The sequence below is a fragment of the Neomonachus schauinslandi genome, chromosome X (assembly GCF_002201575.2).
Source record: "Neomonachus schauinslandi chromosome X, ASM220157v2, whole genome shotgun sequence".
In the NCBI taxonomy this organism is placed as follows: domain Eukaryota; kingdom Metazoa; phylum Chordata; class Mammalia; order Carnivora; family Phocidae; genus Neomonachus; species Neomonachus schauinslandi.
The window spans coordinates 95427550-95452494 of record NC_058419.1 but is presented as its reverse complement, the minus strand read 5'-3'; the positions used below and the strand labels follow the sequence as shown (position 1 = coordinate 95452494).

The 24945-nt window shown below is 36.3% G+C and overlaps 1 protein-coding gene across 1 annotated transcript in view; it reads left to right on the top strand.

Moving 5' to 3' along the window:
* The window catches only part of CFAP47 (cilia and flagella associated protein 47), a 506331-nt gene that overhangs the window by 60231 nt on the left and 421155 nt on the right, over nucleotides 1–24945 (top strand). The window contains exons 14-20 of the mRNA XM_021681266.1: nucleotides 5830–6046; nucleotides 6347–6588; nucleotides 11270–11400; nucleotides 14133–14255; nucleotides 15493–15624; nucleotides 18380–18457; nucleotides 22221–22365. Coding sequence (XP_021536941.1) covers nucleotides 5830–6046; nucleotides 6347–6588; nucleotides 11270–11400; nucleotides 14133–14255; nucleotides 15493–15624; nucleotides 18380–18457; nucleotides 22221–22365 — 1068 coding nt within the window. The remainder of the gene's footprint in view (nucleotides 1–5829; nucleotides 6047–6346; nucleotides 6589–11269; nucleotides 11401–14132; nucleotides 14256–15492; nucleotides 15625–18379; nucleotides 18458–22220; nucleotides 22366–24945) is intronic.

Below are 24945 nucleotides of genomic sequence, written 5' to 3'. Positions count from 1 at the left end.
ATATCTTAACATATTCTTAAATATTTTCATTTTCTTTTAGCTCAGTATACAGTTGACCCCTGAACAACGTGGTTAGTGATGCCAAACCACCCCCCCCACACACACCATGTGTTTGAAAATCTGTATAACTTTTGACTCCCCCAGAAGTTAACGACCTACTGTTGATTGGAAGCCTTACTGATAAGATAAACAATTGATTAACACATAGTTTGTATGTTATATGTGCTATATACTGTATTCTTAAATAAAGTAAACTAGAGAAAAGAAAATGTTACTAAGAAAATCATGGGGCCCCTGAGTGGCTCAGTCAGTTAAGTGTCTGTCTTTGGCTCAGGTCATGATCCCAGGGTCCTGGGATGGAGCTCCATGTGGAGCTCCCTGCTCAGCAGGGAGCCTGCTTCTCCCTCTCCCTCTGCAACTCCCCACTGCTCATGCGTGCTCTCTCTCTCAAATGAATAAATAAAATCTTAAAAAAAAAAAAAGAAAATCATAAGAAAATACATTTACTGTACAGTAGAGTAGTAGAATGAAGCACCCCACATCTCCTTGTCCCCACCCAAAGTTCACAAAGCTGGATCCTGGAGTGACACCTGCTTCTTGTTCCTCTACCCAGGAATGTGGGAAGCCTCCTTCCAAGTGGAATCTGGGGGAATTCAGAGAACCAGGAGAGGCCGATCACCTTTATCCACTTCTGTAGGTCACTTGCTTTATCTGACCCCTCTTATGGGGTTCTAACACAGTTTCTGCTTTCAGGAAATGCTGGCAAGTGTTGAGCAGCCAGTTACCTGACAGTATGAACTCCCCACCTGGAAGCACTTTCAGCACCATGTACAGTGCCCCTCTCCGTTGTCCACTTTGGGCTTCTCCCGGGGGCTATTCTGACCTGCCTCCCCCCCACACACACATCCATGTTCTCCCAGACCCCTTGATCCAGGGGTGGAAGGTGGGTTATCATTCAGTGGTCCTTGTTCAACTCCCACTAGTGAAGGGCTCTGCTGCTTTGGCGAGAATCCCTCCCCAGAGCCAATTCCTTTGTGAGGAGTGTCTGGATCAGGCAAAAGCCTTGCTGTGCCAGCTTTCTCTGTATCTTTCCTCAGCCTTCCCTTTGCTTCTAGTTATTTGGTGATTAATATAAAATACATGTTTATTGGGGTGGAGGTGCATATAAGTGGACCCATGCAGTTGAAACCCCTATTGTTCAAGGGTCAACTGTGTTATCTAATTTTCCTTGAAATACTCTCTTTGGCTCATCAGTTATTTAGAAGTGTGTTACTTAAATTCCAAGATTTTTTGGTTTTCTTTCTGCTATGGTTTTCTAGTTTGATTCCATTTGGTCAAAGTACACACATGTATGTATTCAATTCTTTTAAATTTTTCAAGATTTGTTAAGGGTAATCCTGGATGTGGTCCCTTTTGTTGAAGGTTCATGTGACTTGAAAAGAAGTATTCTGCTATTGTTGGATGGAGTGTTCTTTAAACGTCAATTATATCCCAGTTAGTTAAAGGTATTTATTTCTACTAAATCCTTACTGCTTTTTTGTCTAGACAGTCTGTCAGTTATTGACAAAGGTGATTGACATCCCAAACTGTGATTATAGATTTTATTATTTCTCCTTTTAATCCTGTCTGTTTTGCTTCACATATTTTGAAGCTCCCTTGTTTGGTACATACACATTTAAGACTGTTATGCCTTCATGGTCCCTTTTATCATTATGTAATGTCCCTCTTTGTCCCTGGTAATTTTCTTTGTTCTGAAATGTAGTTTGTCTGATATTGATCTAGCTACCAAAGCTTTCTTTTGTTTAGCCTTTGCATTGTTTATCTTTTTACTTGTTTCTACTTTTGACTTACCTATGTCATTGTATTTGAAGTAAGTTTCCTGTGGGCAGCATATAGTACTTTTTCATCCATTCTGACAATCTCTGTTTTTTAATTGGTGCATTTGTGTCATTTACATTTGATATAAATGTTGTTATATCAAGACTATGGAATGTTATTCAAGATTCTTTGTTTTTACTTTCAAGTTTATCTCAAAAGTTTAAAAAGTTTTCAAAAGTCTGGGCATGGCTTTCTTTGGATTTGTTCTGTTCGGGTTTCACTGAGCTTCTAGAATGTGAAATTTTACTTTTTTTTTTTTTTTGCTACATTTGGGCATTTTTCAGCTGTCATTTTTTCCCAAATATTTTCCCAGTCCCCTCCATCTTTTACTTTCTCATTCTGGGGCTCCACTTACATGATTTTTAGACCTTTTGCTTTTGTTCCATGGGTCTCTGAGACTCTTAATTTTTTTCAATCTGTTTTCTTTTTGTTTGTCAGATTGGATAAATTCTGTTGATATTTCTTCAGGTTCACCAGCTTTTTCTTCTGTCCTCCCATTCTGTTAAAGGGCATACTCAAGAGGTTTCTATTTTACTTCCTGTATTTTTTAATCTTAGAGTTTCTATTTAGTTCTTCTTTGGATATTCTCTTTCTTTGCTGAAACTGTTTTTCTACTTATTTCAAGAGTATTCATCATTGCTTATTTGGTCATTTTTATAATAGCTTCTTTAAAACTTTTGTCAAGCAATTTGATCATCTCTGTCATCTCAGTCTTGGTATGATGAGTAATTTTGGTTTATACCTTGGGCATTTTGAGTACTATATTATGAGACTTTGTTTACTATTTAAATAATCTATTTTAGGATGCAGATGATCCATTTAGCTCTGGAATATACATTGTAGTCCACATTTGTGTGCTGGGTAACAAGTGTCAATTTAATTTTCAAAGCGTTTGTGGTACTATGCTGGTTTTCCCTTTTTGTATGCTCCCCAGAAGACTATATGAAACCCAGGCATTATTTCACATTGTAGTTCTGTTCTTTTTTTTAAAAGATTTTATTTATTTATTTGACAGAGAGAGAGATTGAGTACACAAGCAGGGGGAGTGGGGGAAAGGGAGAAGCAGGCTTCCCGCCGAGCAGGGAGCCCGATGTGGGGCTCGATCCCAGGACCCTGAGATCATGACCTGAGCCGAAGGCAGTCGCTGAACCAACTGAGCCACCCAGGCACCCCTGTAGTTCTGTTCTTAATCCATTTGCTGTGTTGGTTCTGATAGATTTCACACATGGGCTGTTCAACATATGACCACAGCTTCATTCACATATTTAAAAATAGGTCCTTGGCTAACTCCCACCTCTCTGTGTCCCTCCCCCTACTTTTTAGGTGGGGGGGGAGGGGTGTCAGTTATTTGCCTGCTTTTGTTTAGTGAGGTGTGGAGTGGCCACTGTGATAGTAGGGAGGTAGGGGCAGCATCTGTTTGCTGACATTTGTCTAATACAGGGCAGCCTTGGTCCGCAGGCCTTTATTTCATATACTGCAGTGCCAAGTGGAGGGGAGGGATGTTACTGCTGTTCCTCTTAGTGCCGGGTGCTGGTAGTCAATAGGACTCTACCCTACAGTCTCTTAGGCACATGGTCCAGAGGGACAGGGGCACTGCCTCTGTCAGCCTTCATGCAGGGCAGATATGGTTGACAGGGCTCAACCCCAGCAACTCCACAGGGACTTCCTCTTTAGTGGAGAAGGGAAGGAATGATGTCTCTCTTCATCTTACTGCAGGGTAGGGATCATTGACAGGGCTCTACTCCAGTCTTCTGAGAACCTAGTGTTGAGGGGATCAACTTCTTTCATGATGTTTGCCTGGAATAGGGCAGGTATAGTTAAAAGGGTTTGGCCCCAGAGGGCCACCCTCTTCCCAGTTCTTTGGGTGGAGAGAATGGGCTGCAGGCTACTCTAATGCCCAGGCCACGATGATAACCCAGGAAAATTCACTACAGGTTTATCTCTCTATTCCTAAAATTCCCAGACAATCCATTTCCTTGTGACTTTTCCGAAGTTTCTGATGTTTATTTCATAGATTTTTGTCAACATTTTAATTTGTAATTAGCAGAGGAGTACAGTGGATTGTGTTTACTTAATTTTGTCTAGAAATAAATTTTTTGAAATATGGAAGAGAAGTATTATTCTAAAATCTGCTATACTTCTTGAATATATTGCTATTTCTCTTTTGTAAGGGGCTGGAAGACATTAGCACAGAGAAACAAGAATAGACTGATAGAAAATATTTGCAAATTATGTATCTCATGAAAGAATTGCAACCATAATGTGTATAAAACTTTTGAGACTCGGGTGCCTGGGTGGCTCAGTTGGTTAAGCGACTGCCTTCGGCTCAGGTCATGATCCTGGAGTCCCGGGATCGAGTCCCATATCAGGCTTCTTGCTCAGCAGGGGGTCTGCTTCTCCCTCTGACCCTCCCCCCTCTCATGTGCTCTCTCTCTCTCATTCTCTCTCTCAAATAAATAAATAAAATCTTTAAAAAAAACAAAAAACAAAAACAAAACCTTTTGAGACTCAATATTAGGAAAACAAATGACCCAATTAAAAAATGGGCAAAGGGATTTGAACAGATACTTCATCAACAAGGATATACACATGAGAAATAAGCACATAAAAAGATGCACAATGTTGTTAGTTGTTAGGGAAACAGAATAAAACCACGAGATACTACTGTAAATCTCTTAAAATGGCTGAAGTTAAACAAAACAAAACAAAATGAACAAACCAGAAACTCACCATTTCAATTGTTGCCAAGGATGTGAGGGATCTGGGACTCTTATACATTGCCAGTGAATTGGGAAATTACACAACCACTTGAAAACAGGCAGTTTCTTATACATTTATACATGCATTTACCATATGATCCATGCATTCCACTCCTAGATATTTGTCTGAAAGAAATGAAATCATGTGTTCAAACAAATATTTGTGCACAAATATTTTAGCAGCTTTAATTGTAGTAGCCAGTACCTAGAAGCAATCCAAGTTTCATTTAACAAGTGAAGAGACATTCACCTGTAATGGACTACCACTTTGTAATACAAAAGAATGGACTACTGACAACCTGACACAACTTGAATGAATCTCCAGGGAATTTGTAGAGTGAAAGAAATCAGAGCCAAACTGCACATGTTACATTATTCCACTCTTAAAAAACTCTAGAACATGTGAACTGATCTACTGTGACATAAAGCATTTGAGTGGGGGTCTGGGAAGGGGGAGTACTGAGGATGATGGGAAGGAGAGAATATAAAGGGGCACAAGAGAACTTTGGAGTGATGGATGTTCACTCTCTTCCTTGTGGTGATGGTTTCATAGGTGTATACGTATGTCAACATTTAGGAAATTCTACACTTTAAACATGTGCAGCTTATTGTATATCAGTTACTATTAAATCAAGCTGTTAAAAGATGTAGAAGACCTATAATTATTAAAATTGTATGATATAAAAACTTCTGTCATTTAGAAGGGAAATCTTAAAAAACTCCCCTCACTCATGCTCTCTCTCTCTAAAGTAAATAAATAAATCTTAAAAAAAATAAAAGGGAAAATTTAAAAACTTAAAAAAAATAAAAGGGAAAAAAATAAAAGTACTGAGCAATGGGAAAATTACCAATTTCTGTAAGTTCTGGGTAAATGAACATAAATGTATTGATGGAAGTGGAGAAGGTGTTGGAGTATGCAAATTAGTGTACTAAAATGAGTTATGAGTACTAATAATTTTTCAATATTTTCCATATAATTAGGATATATTTATATTGAATTTTAGCCAATAATCTCCAAACACCAAATTATGGGCATTTTGATAAAAATCTTAGTTAATAACTTCTGATATTACAAGAAATATTTTTCTGAGTACCATTTTTTATAAATTAATTGGTGAAAATATAGTATGGAAACTTAAAATTACTGAATACGTTTGCCAACACTAAACTTAATCATTTTTCATTTTTTCAGGGCCCTCTGTCCTTAACTTTGGTGATGTTTGTGTGAACTCCACAAATACTCGTCTACTGCATGTTATTAATATGCTACCTATGCATATTTTGATCCAGTTAGATATTAATTTGGAAGAACTTCAAAAAACCAACCAATTTTCATATGTGATTCCACCTACAGCTAGTACTTATATTTCAATGGTATTTGAATCTCCCACCATTGGAAAATTTTGGAAGTAGGATTTATTTTTGAATTTCTATATGCTAGAATCAGTGTCCCTTTGTAGAATATGTATTTTTTTGACTCTGTAATTGTAGAATATGTTACGTTTGGTCCTCAAACATAGAAACTATATGTACATCAATTTGTAGATTTGTAGTTTGATATTTCAGTGGTAGCCTGCCATAAATATTTTGATGTATTGCTTCCTAATTGTGGGTGTTAATCAATAATATTGCATTTTTATTTGTAACTGAATTCTGTACCTGCAAATAGCTATTTTCAGTTAAGTTTGACAGCTTTTGCTGTGTTACAGGTCTTTCACCTTTACAGTGAACAGTATACCCGGTGGCCATATCCTAGTGATGGCAGTTGTCATGCCAGTAAAGCTTGAGCTCTCTTCTAATGAGCTAGTATTGAGACCACAAGGCTACTCCATGAAAACGTGTTTTATGGGGACAGTTGGGTTGTATAATCATCAGAATTGTTTTGCCAAATTTGAATGGCAACCAGTAACCACAAAAAGAGGAATGGCATTTTCCATCTGTCCAGCTAAAGGTAATAGTTTGTTCTATTTGTTTGATTTAGACACTCATTTATTAATGTGCTCTGGCAGTAATCATTTATTGAGTATGAAATGTATAATGGTGCTAAAAATTGAAGCAAATCAGACATGGTCATTGGGGCATTTATATTTACATACATAAATATGTAAATTTGATTTGAAAATATGGATCCTGTATTAGTCAGGGTTCTCCAAAGAAATAGAAGCAATAGGAAATATATAGAGAGAGGGAAAGGGAGAGAGGGAAAGAGGGAGGGAGGAGATTGATTTTAAGGAATTGGTTCGTACAGTTGTTTGGGCACTCCAGTAGGCTGGCAGGCTGGAGACCCAGGAAGGAATTGATGTTGCAGTCTTGAATCCAAAAGGACTTCAGTTTTTTCTCTTTAGCCCTTCAATTTATTGGATGAGACCCTTTTACATTATGGAAGGTAATCTTTACTCAAAGTCTACTGATTTAAATGTTCATCACATCTGAAAAATACCTTTACAGCAATATCTAGACTGACCAAACAACTGGGTACCATAGCTTGGCCAGGTATGGCCAAGTTGACAAAATAAATCTTCGCAGATACTGATGAACACAGTATTGTTTTGTTTAGTTTTAGTTTGATAACAGTGATAAGATATGATTCAGAATGACTTCTGTTTTGTTAGATTGTGAATCATTTTAGAAGCATCCACCAATTCTTTATAATCAATATTTAATACAGGTAATAAAATCCAGTTAATAAAATTACAAACTTAAAACTGTCATTTAAACAAGTAATTTTTTAATTAATAGAAAATATTCTCCGATTAACTGTTTTTGGTGGTTCCATATATTTGTTAAGTGTCCTGTTAACCTTCTTTAGCCATTCCCCAGAATCTATAATTCCACATGATGTGCCTGCCACAAAACTGAGCCCTGGTAACTGCTAAAGTGTTAACCCAGTAGCCTGTCAAATTCAGCAGACATCATTGTGATGTGCTGTGAGGACCTCACGAGGACAGAAGCTATCGTTTAAAGAAATAAGATGGCAAGTTAGAAGTTGAATGATGAAGGGGCACCTGGGTGGCACAGTGGGTTAGGTGTCTCACTCTTGATTTTGGCTTGGGTCTTGATCTCAGGGTCATGAGATTGAGCCCTGCATCGGACTCCTTGCTGAGTGTGGAGCCTGCGTGACATTGTCTCCCTCTCCCTTCGTCCCTCCTCCGCCCCCCCACCCCCTGCTCCTGCTTGCATGCGTTCTCTGTCTTTAAAAAAAAAAAAAAAGTTGAATGATCTATATAGTATCTTCATTTTATGTACATGTTATCCCTTTTCAGCTAGTTGGAAGGATCTGGATTTTTGTATCGGCAGTGACTCATGTGGTATTTTATAATCAGCTAAAATCTATTTCTACATGAATGGGAAGTAAAACAAACTTTGGGGTTAGATAAACCTGATTTCAAAACTAGTCTTAGCTTCTTGCTAGGTTTGTGATCTTGAGAAAAGTACTCTATAACACTAGTTCCCTTATTTGTAAAATGGAGAGACTAATATATCTCATAAAGATTAAATGTATGGAAAAGTCCTTCCGTAAAGACTGGCAAAGAGTAGTTGTCAAAGAAATAGATAGCTATTTGGTTATGAAAATTTGCTAATTCTGTTTGGACTTCTTTTTTCCCTGAAAATGTCCTCAGAGTGGGAATAGCCTCACATGCATCTAGCCAGCCATCCCTACTATCAATTTCTTGTGCCCTGTTTACTTCTCTCTGTTTTTCCTTCCCTCCTTCCTTCCCCACACTCTTCCCTTCTTCCTTCCCCTTCTTCCCTCTTTATTTCTAATTTAGGAATATTCATCATTTGGGATCTAAGTAGACTATATTTCAGATCACAGAGAAGTACTGGTTTGTAGAAATCTTGCATAGGTCTGTATTCTTGTGAGTATCGGTCATTTCCAAATCATGATTTTTATGTAAGTCTACCGGTGTTTGTAACAGGCAGTGTTACAAACCAGCTTCAGTATTAATTTAAATTCACTTAATTTTAGTATGGATATATTTGTGGATCTATACGGTGGTAAAGTAGTACTGTACCTGCATTAGGGTTGGAAGTCATTGATATAACCATATTTAATCTTTTTATTAACATGTATTGATTTAACAAATCCCAGATTATCATTTATTAAGCATCCAAGTTATACTTCCATCAATATCTGGCAGATTCATTTTACCAGGCTCTTTTTTTTTGTTATTAATACTGGTAAGGCTGAGTCCTGCCTCGGTACTAGAGAAAAACTGAGTGAATAATCAGGGAAGGGAGAGAAAATATTTCTGCACATTTCAGAGATTCTGAACAGTCATCACATTGTGGTAGTTATGTTATCTGTATTCTTTATAGGTTTGATTAAGCACATGATAAGGCATCGAGCGTGTCTGGAAAGTACAGTGCTTGGCTCTTTTCCTTGTATTTCTCCATCCTAACCAGGGCTGAATGGGTAGGACTTTCCCCTTTTGCCTGCCTTGGAAATGTAGTGGTGATGCTTGACTTGACAAAAGAGAAGTGGAGTTATAATATTATGAACTAGAACACTGGTTATGCTTCTCGTAATTGTGAGAATTCTTATTTTTACAGGGGTGATTTTAGTGTTTCAGTTTCTTTGGTGGTTCATAACATCTGCTACATTTTTCAATCAAAGCACAAAACACAAAGACATTTAATTCCAAATACAATGTTTTTGAGTAATACCGTTAGGCTTTAAGTACTTTTGAATTTTTTAGAACACAAATAATAAAGTACTCAAATCTATTTCATATAGCATTGAAGAAAGTGTGCATAATTTATATTATATACATGGGTTTTTCTTATGTCATCTTCCTTTTATTGCTCTGAATGTTCATATAATAATGGATTGTTTTGCCTCTTTGTTAAAACAGAAAATAACTTCTTATGTTATTTTTCTTATATCCCTTTTGCTATATTGGTTTTACATCCTGAATAATACGTTTAATCCTGTCACTGTCTATATCTTTGTAAACTAAAGTGAATAGTTCTAAATTAAATTTTATGTTGTGATTGTGCTTTCTCTCTGAGGTGTGATGTATTTTGGATTTGGGTTTGGGTCCTGGATATTGTAGGGGGGTGAGTGTAAGAGTGGGATTGATGTTTCCTAAGATAGAATTGGGCTTCTAATTTGACTTTTTCATTAGGTACTGTTCATGTTTGTGCTTGTGTTTTTATCCATGTTGTCTTTAATCTTACTGAACTCTCGAGTCTGCTTAATCCTCACACTTGTCTTCAAGCAGTTCACTCTCACTGTCTTCCAGTAAGGCACCCTTGGCCATGTCTAGTACCTGCCAATCTTTATAGATCGTGTCAGGACCTACTTTGTCAAAGTTCCAATCAGCCCTTTTGACACACCACTCTCTTCCAGCGTGGTCACTTCACTTTTATATTCCCCCAGGCTTTGTCCTTCTGCAGCTTCTGCTCATTTTTCACAATTCAAATGCCATCTTCTTATAATGAAGTTTCCTCCACTTTCTTGGGCTAATTTAGGCTCCCCCCACCTGCTCCCACTGTGTATTTGTTATGTCATCTATAATAATTTGCTCATATCCATATCCTATTGTAATAGATATTGCTAAGCCCATATCTGATACCCATTCCCTTTTCCAAGAGGACCCTCATTTTGTTGGGGGAGCAACGTTCATATCTAGAAATCTCTTTTCCCCAGCTTTTCTTGCTAATGAGGTATGGACAGAAGTTTCTTTTAGCTCCATCTTCCTTCGTTCCAGGCACTGTTTGAAGTACTTCTTCATGTATTAGCTTCTTTAATCCCTACTACAATTCTCTGAGTTACATAGAACTGTTATCCCCGTTTATGTCTAAGGAGGCTGTGTGACATATGTTAAGTAAATTGTCCAAGGTCTCAGGTAGTAAATGGCAGAGCTGAAATTGGACCAGGGGTTCCGACCCTAGAATTTGTGCTTTTTTAACCACGACACTATGACACCTTTCTACATGGAGGAAAGCCACATAGTAAAGAACAGTAGTATAGGAAGCTAGAGGGATCATTGCTCTGTGAAGGCATCGTCAGCCTGCTAAGGCAGCCATGGAGTACCGATCTGTGGACTTCTGATGGCCTAAGATGAATAGAATTTCTAAGTCATTCTTTCCATCAAGTATTATTTTCTTACTCCAAAGGAAATGATGAATTTAAACAGATGAAGCAGCTCATACCAAATGTGCCTGATACCTCCTGGGTTCTCAACACATTTGAATTATAGAAATCTGTTAATTACTAATAGCTACATCAGAGGTGATATCTCTAGGGATGTGAACAAATTTAAAAACAATAAAGCCTCTGGTAATTGTAATTCCTTCCTCTGAAAACCGAATGAGTGTATTAACATAACTATTTCAGTGTTGGGAAGCATATGAAGGGGACATTTTGCTAAATATCGGCATTCTTTTTGTCAAATATTTTGATCTGCCTAATAAAATTGGAAAATAAAGTATGCATTTTAGATTTTAATCGGACTCTATAGGTCTATACTCATTTGATAATCTCTCATGCAGCATTTCCGTATATTTTGAGTTTAAATAATTTGTTAGATAATGTAATTATATTTTTATGCCACCTCTTATTTTGGATATTAAAATGAATATAATTAAAATGTGGTCAATGTCTGTTTTTTCTAAATTCTCTGTAGGCACGGTTGAACCATACTCTTCATTGGAATGTGAAGTAACATGGCTGCCAGGTTTCAGTTCTCCAGAAAGGGGAGAATTTGTTCTTCATGTCAATGAAGGAAACACGCTGACACTAAAATGTGTTGCACATGTAATGATTTCCTTTGGATATGATTTTTATTTTGAGGACTCTAAATTGGTTGGGTATATATATATGTGTGTGTATAGTTGAATATATATCTTATGTTAGTAAAACTGATTTTGCTTGCAATATTTAGTTAACTGAATTACCATCTTCTTGGTCCCACTTCTCTACCATAAATGAAGACTGCTAAAAAAAATGTGTTGTGTTACCTAGAATTAATTCACAAATCCAAGATTGTTGTGCCAACAATACTAGATTGTCATTAGAGCCTCTATAAACATACAGTACCATGGGGGCCACTTGAAATTAAATGATTTCATTAACAGAAACTAAAGAAAATAGAGAAAATTGTATTTTTGTCCTATTATATTGCATTGTTAGAATTCTAGTGGTAATTAATAATTCAGTATGAAATGGACCACATAATTTACATAGCAAGGAGATACGGAAAATTCTAATTTTATAGAATATACTTCGTATAATAAAAATGAGTAAAGCTAAAGCTGCAATATGTAATTTTAACTTTCCTTTTGTGGTAGAGCCCAGAAGGCCTTAACTTCATGCTTCGTAATCAGCAAGAATCCTCTTTACTTGTGTACGAAATTTTCTTCCCAGCATTCTCAGTAATTTAACTCAAGCCAGTGCTGTTTTACTGAATCTAATCTCTATCTCCAGGCCATGATCATGCTTGTAAATATTTTAGCTATGAAGGAGCTCATAGCCTTAAGAGAGAAGAGATTCATCCACTTTAATGATGGCAAGTACAGTCAGAAAATCAGTAGGTTCATTCCTCTGCTCCAGACTTGAAATAAGCTGGACCCTGCTGCTTTTCCTACGTTTAAATTACTTGCTATTCTTTTAAAAAATTTCTATTGAAGTATACGATACATACAAAGGATACATACTATGGCTTCTGTATCATTCAGTCTTTATAGACTGATAGCATCTTTGTAACTCACACTCAGATCAACCAGATCAAGAAGCAGAATATGACTAGCATCGCAAAAGAACCACCCTCCCCATCCACACTTTCAGTCCCTCTGTGTCTCTCCCAGAGTTATCAGTATCCTTACTTCTAAGGGCATAGATTAATTTTGGTTTTAAACTTTATATAAATGTAACCAAAGCATATGTTCTCTTTTATGTCTGGCCTCTTTTGTTCATCATTAGGTTTGTGGGCTTTGTCTATTCTGATACATGTGGTGACAGAGTATTCATTCTCATTCCTGAGTAGTATTCCATTATGTGACTATACCATCATTTTTCCATTACACAGCTGATGGGGATTTGGATTGTTTCAGATTCTTAGCTACTATAATAGTGCTTCTCTTAACATTCTTATAGCTCTATTTTGGTGAACATATGCACACAGTTCTTTAGCTGTTACTTACATAACTGTGTTTGTCAAAGTTAGTAATATAAATTTGACCACATACTCACACCATGTGTATTTTTTTCTAACAGGCAGAAGATGAGCAATTCAGTAATTTAGACTTTGCATTAATAATAAGTATCATTAATTACTGTATGTAAGGCGGGATGCTAAATGCTATTCATGTATTATCTAATTTAATCCTTATACCAACTCTGTAAAGCTGTACTAATAACTCAGTTGATGGGTGAAGAAATGGAGGATTAGAGTGAGTGATTAACTAATACAAGTTCACACACGCACTAAATGCCCTAGGTAGAATTTATATCCAGATATGTTTGCCTCCACCATCTTTGCTGTTACCCTCAGATCAAATTTACTTTCTGTTTTCCCTACACTAAGATTGGTTAAGAATTAAAGTCCAAGATATCAGAATAATGAATTGGATTATTTTATGGGAAATTTTTGAGGTCCTTTAGGTTAATGAACTGTGAAGTGTTTCTCTTACAAAAGTAAAGCTGGAGGAACATGAAATGATTAAATACAATGTTCATTTAATGTTTGTCATTAATTTATGAAGGACTTTCTTGACCATTTCGTCATCTGTTAGCTTTGTTTAGAAATTTATTGTTCCAATTACCCAAGTCATGTTCTTCAGATAATTATAAGGGTATATTAAAACTTCCCAAGACAATAAATAATTTATCATAGATAAAGACAGCAGGGTCTGGTGTAAAGAGTACTGTATAAGGAATCGGAAAATTTGGGTTCTAGTTCCCCTTGGCTTTTGTTTGCTTTCCTGTGAAATGGGAGAGGTGGATAATGTCAGCATTTTCAAAAAACTGTTCCATGATACAGTAGTTCTGTGGAGTGATTTGTGTGGGGATAAGGAGGAAGAGTCCTGCACCTAAGCAACTCGGTGAATCACAGTGAACCACCTCCCCATTCTGAGGTACACACAGTGTGCCTTATCAGCATATTAAGCATTAGAAGACTAATAGTAAAAACATAATCTCATTTGGCACATTATTTCACATGCTGGGGGACTCTTGAACTCTTTCCTTTTGCATAGCACACAGTAACACCCTGTACATAGCTGGATAGATGATCTCTAAGATCTCCTACATGATTCTCTGTTCTGGATTTACTTCTTCCGTAGAATTGTCTTATTCCCCTTGCCTTCCTCGGTTTAGGAGTACATTTTAGATATTCCATTCTATTTTCCTTTATTTTAAGTACAACATAACATCTGATAACCCTTCATGTTTTAGAAATTTCCATGAGGCTGAAAAAATTTTAGTCATTTGGAAGGGGCTAAAAGAATATTATTTCTATTGTATCTTCTCTCTTTTCCTCTTATTATTAGCTTGGTCACACCAAGGTCATATTTTTGGAGCCAAGGATCCTCTTCAGTAATAGTCCTCAAGGTTTAACAACTTGGAGGAAAGCCATTCTTCACAACGTAGGACAAAACCATGCTTATTTCAAGGTAATGTAGAATCTTGGAATCTTGTTTGGATCAGATCACATTATAATTTGAATTAACTTTTTTGCCATGATCACTGTGCTGTTAATACTTTAGTCTTTATAAATTAACTAATGCTAATATTTAGATATTTCATGTGAGACTTATCTAAGTACACTTCATCTACTTTGTCCTTTTAATTTCCCACAAAAATCATTTCTCCTTTCTTCCGCCCTTAGGCTTTCCTCTTCTTACCTCTTTTTTTCTTCCTGTCATTTTGTCTTATTGAAAAAAAGATAATTTGGAAAAAAGAGCACTGTCAAAAACATCCATTGTTGCTATTACAACTCATATTTAATGACATACTTCTCTTCTTCTCATTTTCACTCTGTCATCAGGACTGTTATGGTAGAAACTGGGACCTAGAGCAAGATCCTTGTAAAGATACTCTATAGTTGTTGCCCCTGATTTAAATTACAGGGTGGGGGGTGTTTTAAGTGGTGATAGAACATTTTGCTGAAAAATATATTAAGATCTCCCAACAGTGACAATAGATAGAGGTTAGTGTTTGAGATCTTTCATTCAAGCTTTATATCTACATGTTTTCTGCCCAAGCAAACAAATGCAGATACCTTTTTCTACTCTGTTGCTTCAAAATTAGTTCTGAAGTCTGTTTGTTCCCTCATCCCCAAAATACCTTAACCAGTTTTCCTTTAAATTGTTCTGGCTTAAAGCATGGTAGATAGTCCTAAACTAGCCCCCAAGAAACCACACCATAAATCCTTTGGTAAGTTACTTATAACTTTTTTGAAGGTCAAAATGATATCTTAGACATTAGTCTATCAAGGAAATAATAAAGAACAGGAGATTACTTTATCATCTGCCTCCCCACTAACTTTGCTTTCAGTGTTTACTGTCAGGGAAAAGGCAAACTATCAAAGTAGTATCTAGAATTTTGTCATCTTCTCTAACAGATATATCTCATCCTTGTAAGTTTTGCTAAGTTTTGATAACGTTCCAGACAAGAAACTTCATCATCCTATTTGAATCGGATGCCACCACTGCTGAAAGTTCTGTTTGCTGGGTTAGGGGTACAAATCCTTGTTGAAGTTTATTTGTGTGTCCGGTGTTGGAAAACATATTACAAAATCATCTCATGCCCTGTGCCCAGCGGTCCTCTCTCTGGGTTGTAGTTTGGAAGCTTTCCTATGAAAGCTTATTTAAAGGATAATGTAGCATTTCTGCAAATTTTCAATTACAGGTTTGTGACCAGAGTCTTTTGCCTACCATTAATATTGTTCCATCACAAGGAATAATTCCTTTTGGGGGATTAACTGTTCTCAATATCTCCTGTACACCTACTGTAGTAGAAAAATTTGATACAAGAGCAAAGGTATGTTTATGCATATATATATTCATACCATATATATATATACATATATATATATGTATGTCTATGTGGACTTGTTTGGTTGTTTAAGAGATTTATAATAGTAAGTATAATGCTATAAAATGGTGTGTTTATTCTTAGAAAACTTGTTTTAAGGATTTCTTCTAATGGGAATGGTTTTAATGTTATGATACTAATGAGTAATTTTTTAAATTTTGGTTACTTTGTTAGCAATTGAGTTACCTCTAAAGAAATGCAGTTTTTAGAGATCTATAGAATAAGCAACCTTACCTATATAATCATGTAGAAATAGTTAGTAGAACCTGGCAAGAGGATTTGTAGAAAATATTTTTGGTGACAATTGGTAATGGAAATTTCTACTAAGATGAAATGGATACAGTTTGTGGACATGAGGCATTTTTCACGTGAAATTAGAATGATATTTGGCATCTCTGAGTTGTGACAAGTTCTCACTAGTCACAGAGGAAAGGATGACTTTTTCATGGCATTAATTAGATATTTGATTTAATTAGATACCTTAGGAAAAATTAATCAATTTTGGAATGTTATTTCTAAATAACTTCAATGACTATATGAATTATAGGCAAATTCTATATGGTGTTAAGATCTATATTTATAGCATGCATAGAATATTTTACTAGTTTATATTTTGGAAATTATATAATTGAAAAGACATTACCTTGATTTTAGGGGCTTTTCTAATTGTTCACTAAATGGAATACATAAAACAGAAGACTAGTCTCATAAATTTTATTACAAACTAGAGGAATGGGATACTCTTGATTTCCAGTCTGATCATCAGCTATGTACATTTACTCACATTAAAAAATAATATGTACACTGTTATCAAATCAAAATGAATGGTTTTAGATATATCCCCCATTTTATCCTTAATTTCCCATAACAGTTCTTTTTTTTCCATAACAATTCTTAAATAATATGTAGCTTAATGTGATAATACCAATTTGCCCCAGATAAACAACCTAATGATTATATCTACTTTTATGAAGAAATATGTATTGAAAGACATTTATAAATTATATATTATGGTACATGGTCTGAGATTTGGGCAGAATTTTTTAATATAATATTCTGGAAAAAATAAAAAATATGGCCAGTAAAAATAGTTTCACTAAAAGATTAATTTCTACTGTATTTTAGAAGAGTATGCTGTTTTTACAAAGCTTACCTTTTTAACATAATGTAATAAGATTCATTTATACATCCATTCAACACATATTTACTGGGCACAAGTTTTATGTTAGTTTCTGTTGTAGATTCAGTGGATGATGAATAATGGGGAGGTGGGTGAAAGCCAGCCATGAGGAGTTGAGACTTATATATGGGATTCATCAATGAAGAACATGTCGATTTATAATTTCCTCTGAATCATTAAATTATGCTTTTTATGATTTTAGTCAAGTATTTTATTTATATACTATATATTCTTTAAATAAAATGTAGAAATCGTATAATATGGATATAGTGATTTAGTTAATTAAATGACATGTTGTTACCTCTGAAACAAATAATGCAATATATGTTAAGGAAAAAAAAAAGAAGATAGCAGGAGGGAAGAATGAAGGGGGGGAAATCGGAGGGGTAGACGAACCATGAGAGACGATGGACTCTGAGAAACAAACTGAGGGTTCTAGAGGGGAGGGGAGTGGGAGGATGGGTTAGCCTGGTGATGGGTATTGAGGAGGGCACGTTCTGCATGGAGCACTGGGTGCTATGCACAAACAATCATGGAACACTACATCTAAAACTAATGATGTATGGGGATTAACATAACAATAAAAAATTTAAAAAAAAAACATAAAAAAACATGACATGTTGCTTTCCCCAATAATTTTGAAAAAATGATAGTTTGGAGGGTTTTTTTTGCCTATGAACAGTGTCACTGACTTTCTGTGGAAAGAGTGAAATACACTTCTATCTCTTTCTTAGATGTATATTTAGATTTAAATCCAGACTTGATGCTCCCTGTTCTTATATAGGTAGGGCTTTCAGCGAATGCTGTTTTTGTGCTTCTGAAATTTTGCTTAGACACTTATATGTTCAGATAATCTACAGTTCTAATTTTGTAGGAATTATACAACTAAATTCTTATTTCACTATCTTAATTTTCTCAGAGGCAGTTGAGTGTTCAGGCAGTCCTTGGTTCATATTTAACCACTGCTGTTTTGAGACCATCAGGAAAAAGTTAAAATACTTAATATTGGTAACCTCACAGGATACTGAGGATTAAAAAGGAGACAATGTATTTAGCACTGTACTTGACCCATTTACTCAGCAATTTTTAGCTACTTTCATCATTATTATTATGATCATTATGGATATTAGTATCTCTATGGGAGGAAGTATGTTTGTACTCAGTTCCCTATCTGTTTTAATTTTGAATAATCCATTGAAATTAGGTAAATACAGAAGGGATACAGAGCATATCAATAATGTGTAGTTAAATGGGTAGGACTCTGCAGTCAAATTCATAAGCTATGAACTGGTCCCATTTGTGGTGGAGGTTTTTAAGAGTTGAACACTCATTCCTCTTAGGAATATCAATTCTGCATAACAAGAAATGTGATGACAACTACCAGAATAAATCTTGTGACATTTATAATATGTTATGATTATTTAAATTCAAAAATATTGCCAAATGCCAGGTAATACTTTAGCGGTATATGAGTAGATTTTAATGTGGTTTCTACAAGGCTTTATATTTTTCTCAAATAAGGTTGCTATTCGCCATGCAAATGTCATAGACCTTAGGATTGGTGGATCTGTTGAGATTGCTGATGTGGAAATTAATCCGGTGAGTATGTTTGTATGTTAACTATTTGAGTAATCAGTTTATGAGTGTGGTGACTTTTGTTATGTGTCCCTAGTCAGCCCATTTATGTTTGAAAATATTTCATTCTGTAGTACTTTGACACGTAGAAATTAATATATGTAATATAAATATAAGTGATGAAGCAGAATATTAAATGGAGTTTTCAGAATTTACCACTGAACTGAACTTTCAGAACACTACCAATACCATTAAAGTCATCTGTAGGCTTCATCATGATCCCACCCCTCTTAAGAGATAACCACTTTACTGAATTTTCTGAATATTCTCCCTTTACTTTTTCTAATCATCTCACCACATATGTATGAATTCCTTAACCATTCATTATTTAATTTAGTTTGTTCATTTTTGAGCTTTATGACAGACATGTGCTGTGTGTAGTCTTTGGTGAGTTACTTTAAACTGAATATTGTATTTCCAAAGTTCATCTAAGTTGTGTGTAGCTGTATTTTTTTTTTTTTTAATTCTCACTACTGCTTAATAGTCCATTATGTAGACCTGTTACAATTCAGAGACTCAATCTGTTGTCCATTCAGCTGGGCGTTTCTTTTTTTGTTATTATAAACACTACAGCTGGGAACATTCATGTGCATATCTTGTGAGGTACAGATGCCAGAGTTTCCCTAGGAGTGAAGTTGCTAAGTCATAGAATACATGCATTTTTGGCTTCACAAGATAGCTTCCATATTTTCTTCTCAAGTTTCCATTGCTCCACATTCCACTGCTCCATAAGTTGTATTGTAAGACTTAATGTTTGCCAATCTATTGAGTATAAAATGTTATCTCACTGTGGTCTTGATTTGCATTTTTTGAACTATAGTTATATTTATTTTTCAAATTTTTGCTCTGGGGGCACATGGGTGGCTCAGTTGTTAAGCATCTGCCTTCAGCTCAGGTCATGATCCCAGGGTCCTGGGATCAAGCCCTGCATTGGGCTCCCTGCTCAGTGGGGAGTCTGCTTCTCCCTCTGACTCTTCCCCCTCTGGCTTGTGCTCTCTCTCTCTCTCTCACTTACTCTCTTTCTCTGAAATAAATAAATAAAATAAAAAAAAACTAAAAGTAAAAAAAAAAAATAAAAAAAATAAAATTATTGTTCTGAACCCTGATAGAACTTTGTTCTACAATTGATAGAGTGCACACACATACTTTTTTCCCCTGGCAAGTCTTTCAGGAATTAAATCTGGTCTCAACTACCCAAAAAACTTATCCTGGGGGCACCTGGGTGGCTCAGTCGGTTCAGCGTCTGCCTTCGGCTCAGGTCATGGTCCCAGGGTCCTGGGATCGAGCCCTGTGTCGTCAGTGGTGGCTAAGCAGGGAGTCAGCTTCTCCCTCTCCTCCCCGCTTGTGCTCTCTCTTTCTCTCAAATAAATAACTCTCTGTCTCTCTCAAATAAATAAATAAAATCTTTAAAAACAACATTAATATCTCTGTCTCTCTCTCTCAAATAAATAAAATCTTTAAAAACAACAACAACAACAACAAAAAAACAACTTACCGTGATCCTTCAAAGCAGGCTCATATGTTCCTCCATTGTGACATTCATAAGATGGTACAAACATCTTAAACTCTGGAACCATTTTTTTTTTTTAAAGATTTTTATTTATTTATTTGACAGAGAGAGAGATAGTGAGAGCAGGAACACAAGCAGGGGGAGTGGGAGAGGGAGAAGCAGGCTTCCTGCCGAGCAGGGAGCCCGATGTGGGACTCGATCCCAGGACCCTGGGATCATGACCTGAGCCGAAGGCAGACGCTTAACGACTGAGCCACCCAGGCGCCCGGAACCATTTTCATCATAGCAGTTGTCATATTATTTTCAGGTTATCTGCACTTCTCTTTCTCTCTCCCACTAGTACTGCAGCACCTTGCGCCATTCTGGTGCTGAATTAAATCGAGCAAAAATGGGTGAGGCTGCCAGTGCCTCAGGTAGGGCCTCATTACTAGTCTGTACTTTAATGGCATCACCACGATTCTAGTGTCTGGTTTTGAGTTATAATTTTCCAGCCTTTATTTTATTTGGTGTTGAAGGCATGATAAGTCTAGATAGATTGACAGATACTAGGCTAGCTTGTCCAAGACTGGTTATTCTTGGAGATTAAACCCTGTAGTATCCAGAGTGCTTTCTCCATTGCTATGGTGTTTGTCCTTGAACAATATTAGAAGTGTATTGAGAGTTTGACTATTTTATTTCCACACCCTAAAGGTCTTTGTGGCATGCTTTGTACGTTATGGTACAATTGAGTAATTTATAAGACTTTATATTCATATATATTAATATTCCCTGATTATGTTGAATTTTAAACATAGCTGCCTAGCTGCCTTTTAAAAATAATATTCTGGCATCATCAGATATCATCAGTAAGACATTTAATAACTGTATGGCATTGAATATGTATCTTAATAACAATTAGGACATTTTATCCAAATGCGCATATGCACAAGGCCAGAATAGTATAAGAGGAGTGATCTTTTTGCATATACAAAGCATCAAGTTTTCATTATCCATTTGGATTTTACAGGTTTCCCCTGTAGAACTGGGTTGATATTTTAAGTGAAACAAATAGTGGCCAGTTGACCTTAATGCAATATTTTCTCATGATCCTGGAGTCCCGGGATCAAGTCCCGCATCGGGCTCCCTGCTCGGCGGGGTGTCTGCTTCTCCCTCTGACCCTACCCCATCTTGTGCTCTCTTCGCTCTCTCTGTCTCTCAAATAAATAAATAAAATAAAATCTTAAAAAAAAGATACATTCAATAAACATTCCTTACATATATTTAAGCTAGGCATCAGGTGCTAGGGATACAAAAATGAATCAGGCCTAATGTCCACTAGGAGAGATAGATTGGTAAACAAATAAACAGACTTTATGATGTTGTAATGGTAAGTAAGTATAAGGAACAGAAGTAGTTCTGAGCACAGTGTAATAAAATATGGTTTATCTAACTGGGATTTAAAGATACATAATATCTTATCAAGCAATTATGAGTTAGAGAAAAGCTTTCCTAACAGAAGGGACACATTGATGAAGACACAGGAGGATGAAGCATCAGGTATTGGTTGGAAAGGACAGGTCATACAGCTTGCTGAAGTATGAAGTGATTAGGGTAAGAGTGGAGCTAGGTGAGGCAGGGGAAGGTCAAGATGAGCTTTATGAGCCCTGCCAAGGAACTTGGACATTGTCCGGTAGTTGGAGGAGACTCATCACATCTTAAGATAGCAAGTGCAGATTTTCAGTTAATTTAATTGCGACTTAGTTGTGGAGAGGAGAATTGGAGAAAGTACAAATCTAGAAATGAAAGGAAAAGTGATGCGTTATTAGCTTCATACAATTACGTTAGGGATAAGAGGTGAAGGAGGCAGAATAAATGGGATTTGGTAACTGATTAAGTATAGGAGGTAGGGGAGAGGAAGGAGAATGTGACCAGTTTTTTTAGAGTACAGTAGTTAATAATGTCCTTGAGGAAAAATAACAGTATACATTTTTTATCGAGGTATAATTGACATATAACATGTTCATTTTAGATATACCAAATAATGATTCGATATCTGTATGTATCACAAAATAATCACCATAATGAGTCTAGTTAACATCCGTCACCAAACATAGTTACATTCTTTTTCATGTGATGAGAACTTTAAGGTCTACTCTCTTAAAGTGTAATTTTAGGTTTACATTATTTTCATAAAATATTACTCTGCTTTCTGATTCTTTTTCTCTTTTTAAATTTTAGGACGTATTTAACTTCAGTGGTACCTATGTTGGTGCTACTCAGATTATTCCATTTATAATAAAAAACAAAGGTATAACACGTGCCAGAGTGGAGTTTAATCTACAAGACTTTGAATATTTTTCTTTGGATTTTAAAGATAAAACAGGTATATCTTTTATACTATAATAATATTTTTATAAAACAGTTTTAAGTTGCTTTAAGGTATAATGTTAAAAAATACTGTAAGTCAAGGGCAATCGTTTTTAAGTATTTTTAATTACTCAATGCATGCTTTTCTTATACTCTATAACCCATCATGGTTTTATTTCTAAAGATATATCAATATTAATATCAGAATACTTTGGTAATGCATAACATATATCCGTGCTTGTTAGTTGATTTAATATAGTTAGTTAAGAATGTTATGTATAAGTAAAAAGAAGGTTATGTACTGTAAATCAAAATGAAATTATTAATTGCTAATTTTAGTTGCCCAAGAATTTCAGATAAATGTCTTCGGAGAGCTCTCTCTGTATGTTTACTCCTTTATTAAGTATCTTTATGTCACCTTAAGTTTAAGAGATAGGCACTGCTGCAAAGACATTTCATTTGTTTACTCCAGGGGTTGGCACAGTAAGGTTTGTGGGCTAAATCTGGACTGACATATGTTTTTATAAATGAAGTTTTGTTTATTTATAAATAAGTTTTATTTATTTATAAATAAATTTTATTATTTATTTATTTAGAGAGACATTTGTGTATTGTTTATGGCTGCTTGCATACTATAATGGCAGAGTTGAATAGTTGTGGAAGAAATCATACGGCTTGCGAAGCCTACGGTATTTAGTATCTGGACCCATATAGAAAAAGTTTGCCAACCATTGGCTTGGTCATTTCTTCTTCAATACATATTTGTTGAATACCAATTATAGGCTAATACTAGACGTTGAGTCTCTAAAGATAATATGATATTTTACATGTTCTCAAGAAGTGAACAGCAAGTGTATCAGTCAGGGTCTCAGTAGTTAACAGATAATTCACTCAAAGGGTTTAACTGAAGAGAGTTTAATGAAGGAATTATCTATGGAGGTGGGAGCTGGATTAAAAGAAATCAACCAGGGATGGAAGCTGCTACTGCCTCTGCACCTGAAGGAGTAAGAGAAGGCCACATATTTCTGGAGCCCCATGATCGGTGAAACGATGAAAGAGGGGCCAACTGATAAGAGCTCTAGCTGTAAAGGAATGCAGCCATTGCTAGAAACTTAGCCAACGCAATGAAGACATGAGGGCATAAAGACCTCCTAACTTCTGATATTCTACTGGTGTCTCCCTGTGGTTGAACCAAGTCAGAGCAAGGGGGCCTAGCTGAACTGACTTGTAGAAGGCAGGACAGAGCAGAACAGAGAAAGGTGGCTATTGAATCTAAGTGACAAATGAAGAACACCTGTAACAGTAGGGGAGCTGGACAAAGAATCGGCTTATTACCATAGAGCACGGCAGATGCTGTAAGACAAGTGAGTACATGGTGCTAAGGGAGCATATGTTAGGGAAAACTAGCAATCAGCATAAGGGAAGATTTGTTGGAAAAATCAATGCCTAATCCTAGTCTTGAAGAATGATGAGAAGATACACAAGAAAAGGGGATACGTGAAAGAATGCAAGCAAAGGCCTAGAAGTGAGTCAAGATTGTGAGTAGTTCAGGAGGCCCAGAGTGTAGAGGGACAGGACTGGAAGGGCAAGTGAGATCCAGGCCACTAAGGATCTTTTCTGGACTTTTATCCTGGAGGTTAGGCAGCACCATTAAAGGATGTATTTCCAGGCAGTGGTGTGATCAGACTCACATTTTGCTCATTTTTCTTTTGGAGCAAAGTTGAGAATGGGCTGGGGGAACATGTGGGAATGGGAAGGGCAAGAACAGAGAGAGGGAGGCCAGCTAGGGGTTGTGGCCATACAGGTGAGAAGTGATGAAAGCCTGAACACAGGCAGTGACGCTGGAGTTGGGAAGGAAGGGAGTACAAAGGTGCTGAGACATTAGAAATGCTCTGACTTGCTTACCAAGTGGACCTGGGTGTTAGGGAGGAGGAGCAAGGCTCAGCTCTCTCCCAGGTTTTGATTATGAGGTAGGCAACTGGAGGTACAATTCATGGTTGAGGTGATACAGGAGGGGGGTCAGGTTTAGGCGAGCATGGTGTGCGAGGAGACTGCATATTAGCCCAGGAATGATCATAGCAGGCAGTTGGAAATATGTAGGAAGCCTCTATTCTTTTTTATTATTATTATTTTTTAATCCGGATGCTGAAGCTTTAGTTGCCTAACACTTTCCTCTCGCTGACTGCCTCATATACTGTCATGCACCTTGTTCACTGGATCACAGACTCCTTTTGGTTATTCTGCAAAGCTAGTCTGCAAAGTGCATGTGTTCTCACAATTCTGCCTTAGCCCTAGCTCAAACCTCCCTTCTAGGCCACTGCATCATCTTTTCAAATGCTTCCCCTGCCTCCAAGCTTTTCTCCTCAGACCTGTTCCAGAGAGTGGTCTCCTTAAAGCATGGATCTTATCACATCTCTCCGCTGCTCAAAAAGTTTTGCTTGTTTTGTATTACCAATAGCAGTGGTTCTTAGCAGTAGGCTGCTGACACAGTTTAGGAGGTACTTCCCTTGATCTGAATTATTATTAACAATTTGCAATAAAGTTTATACTTAAAATGTTCTGAAAATGTATATTATAAATATTTTAACACATAAAT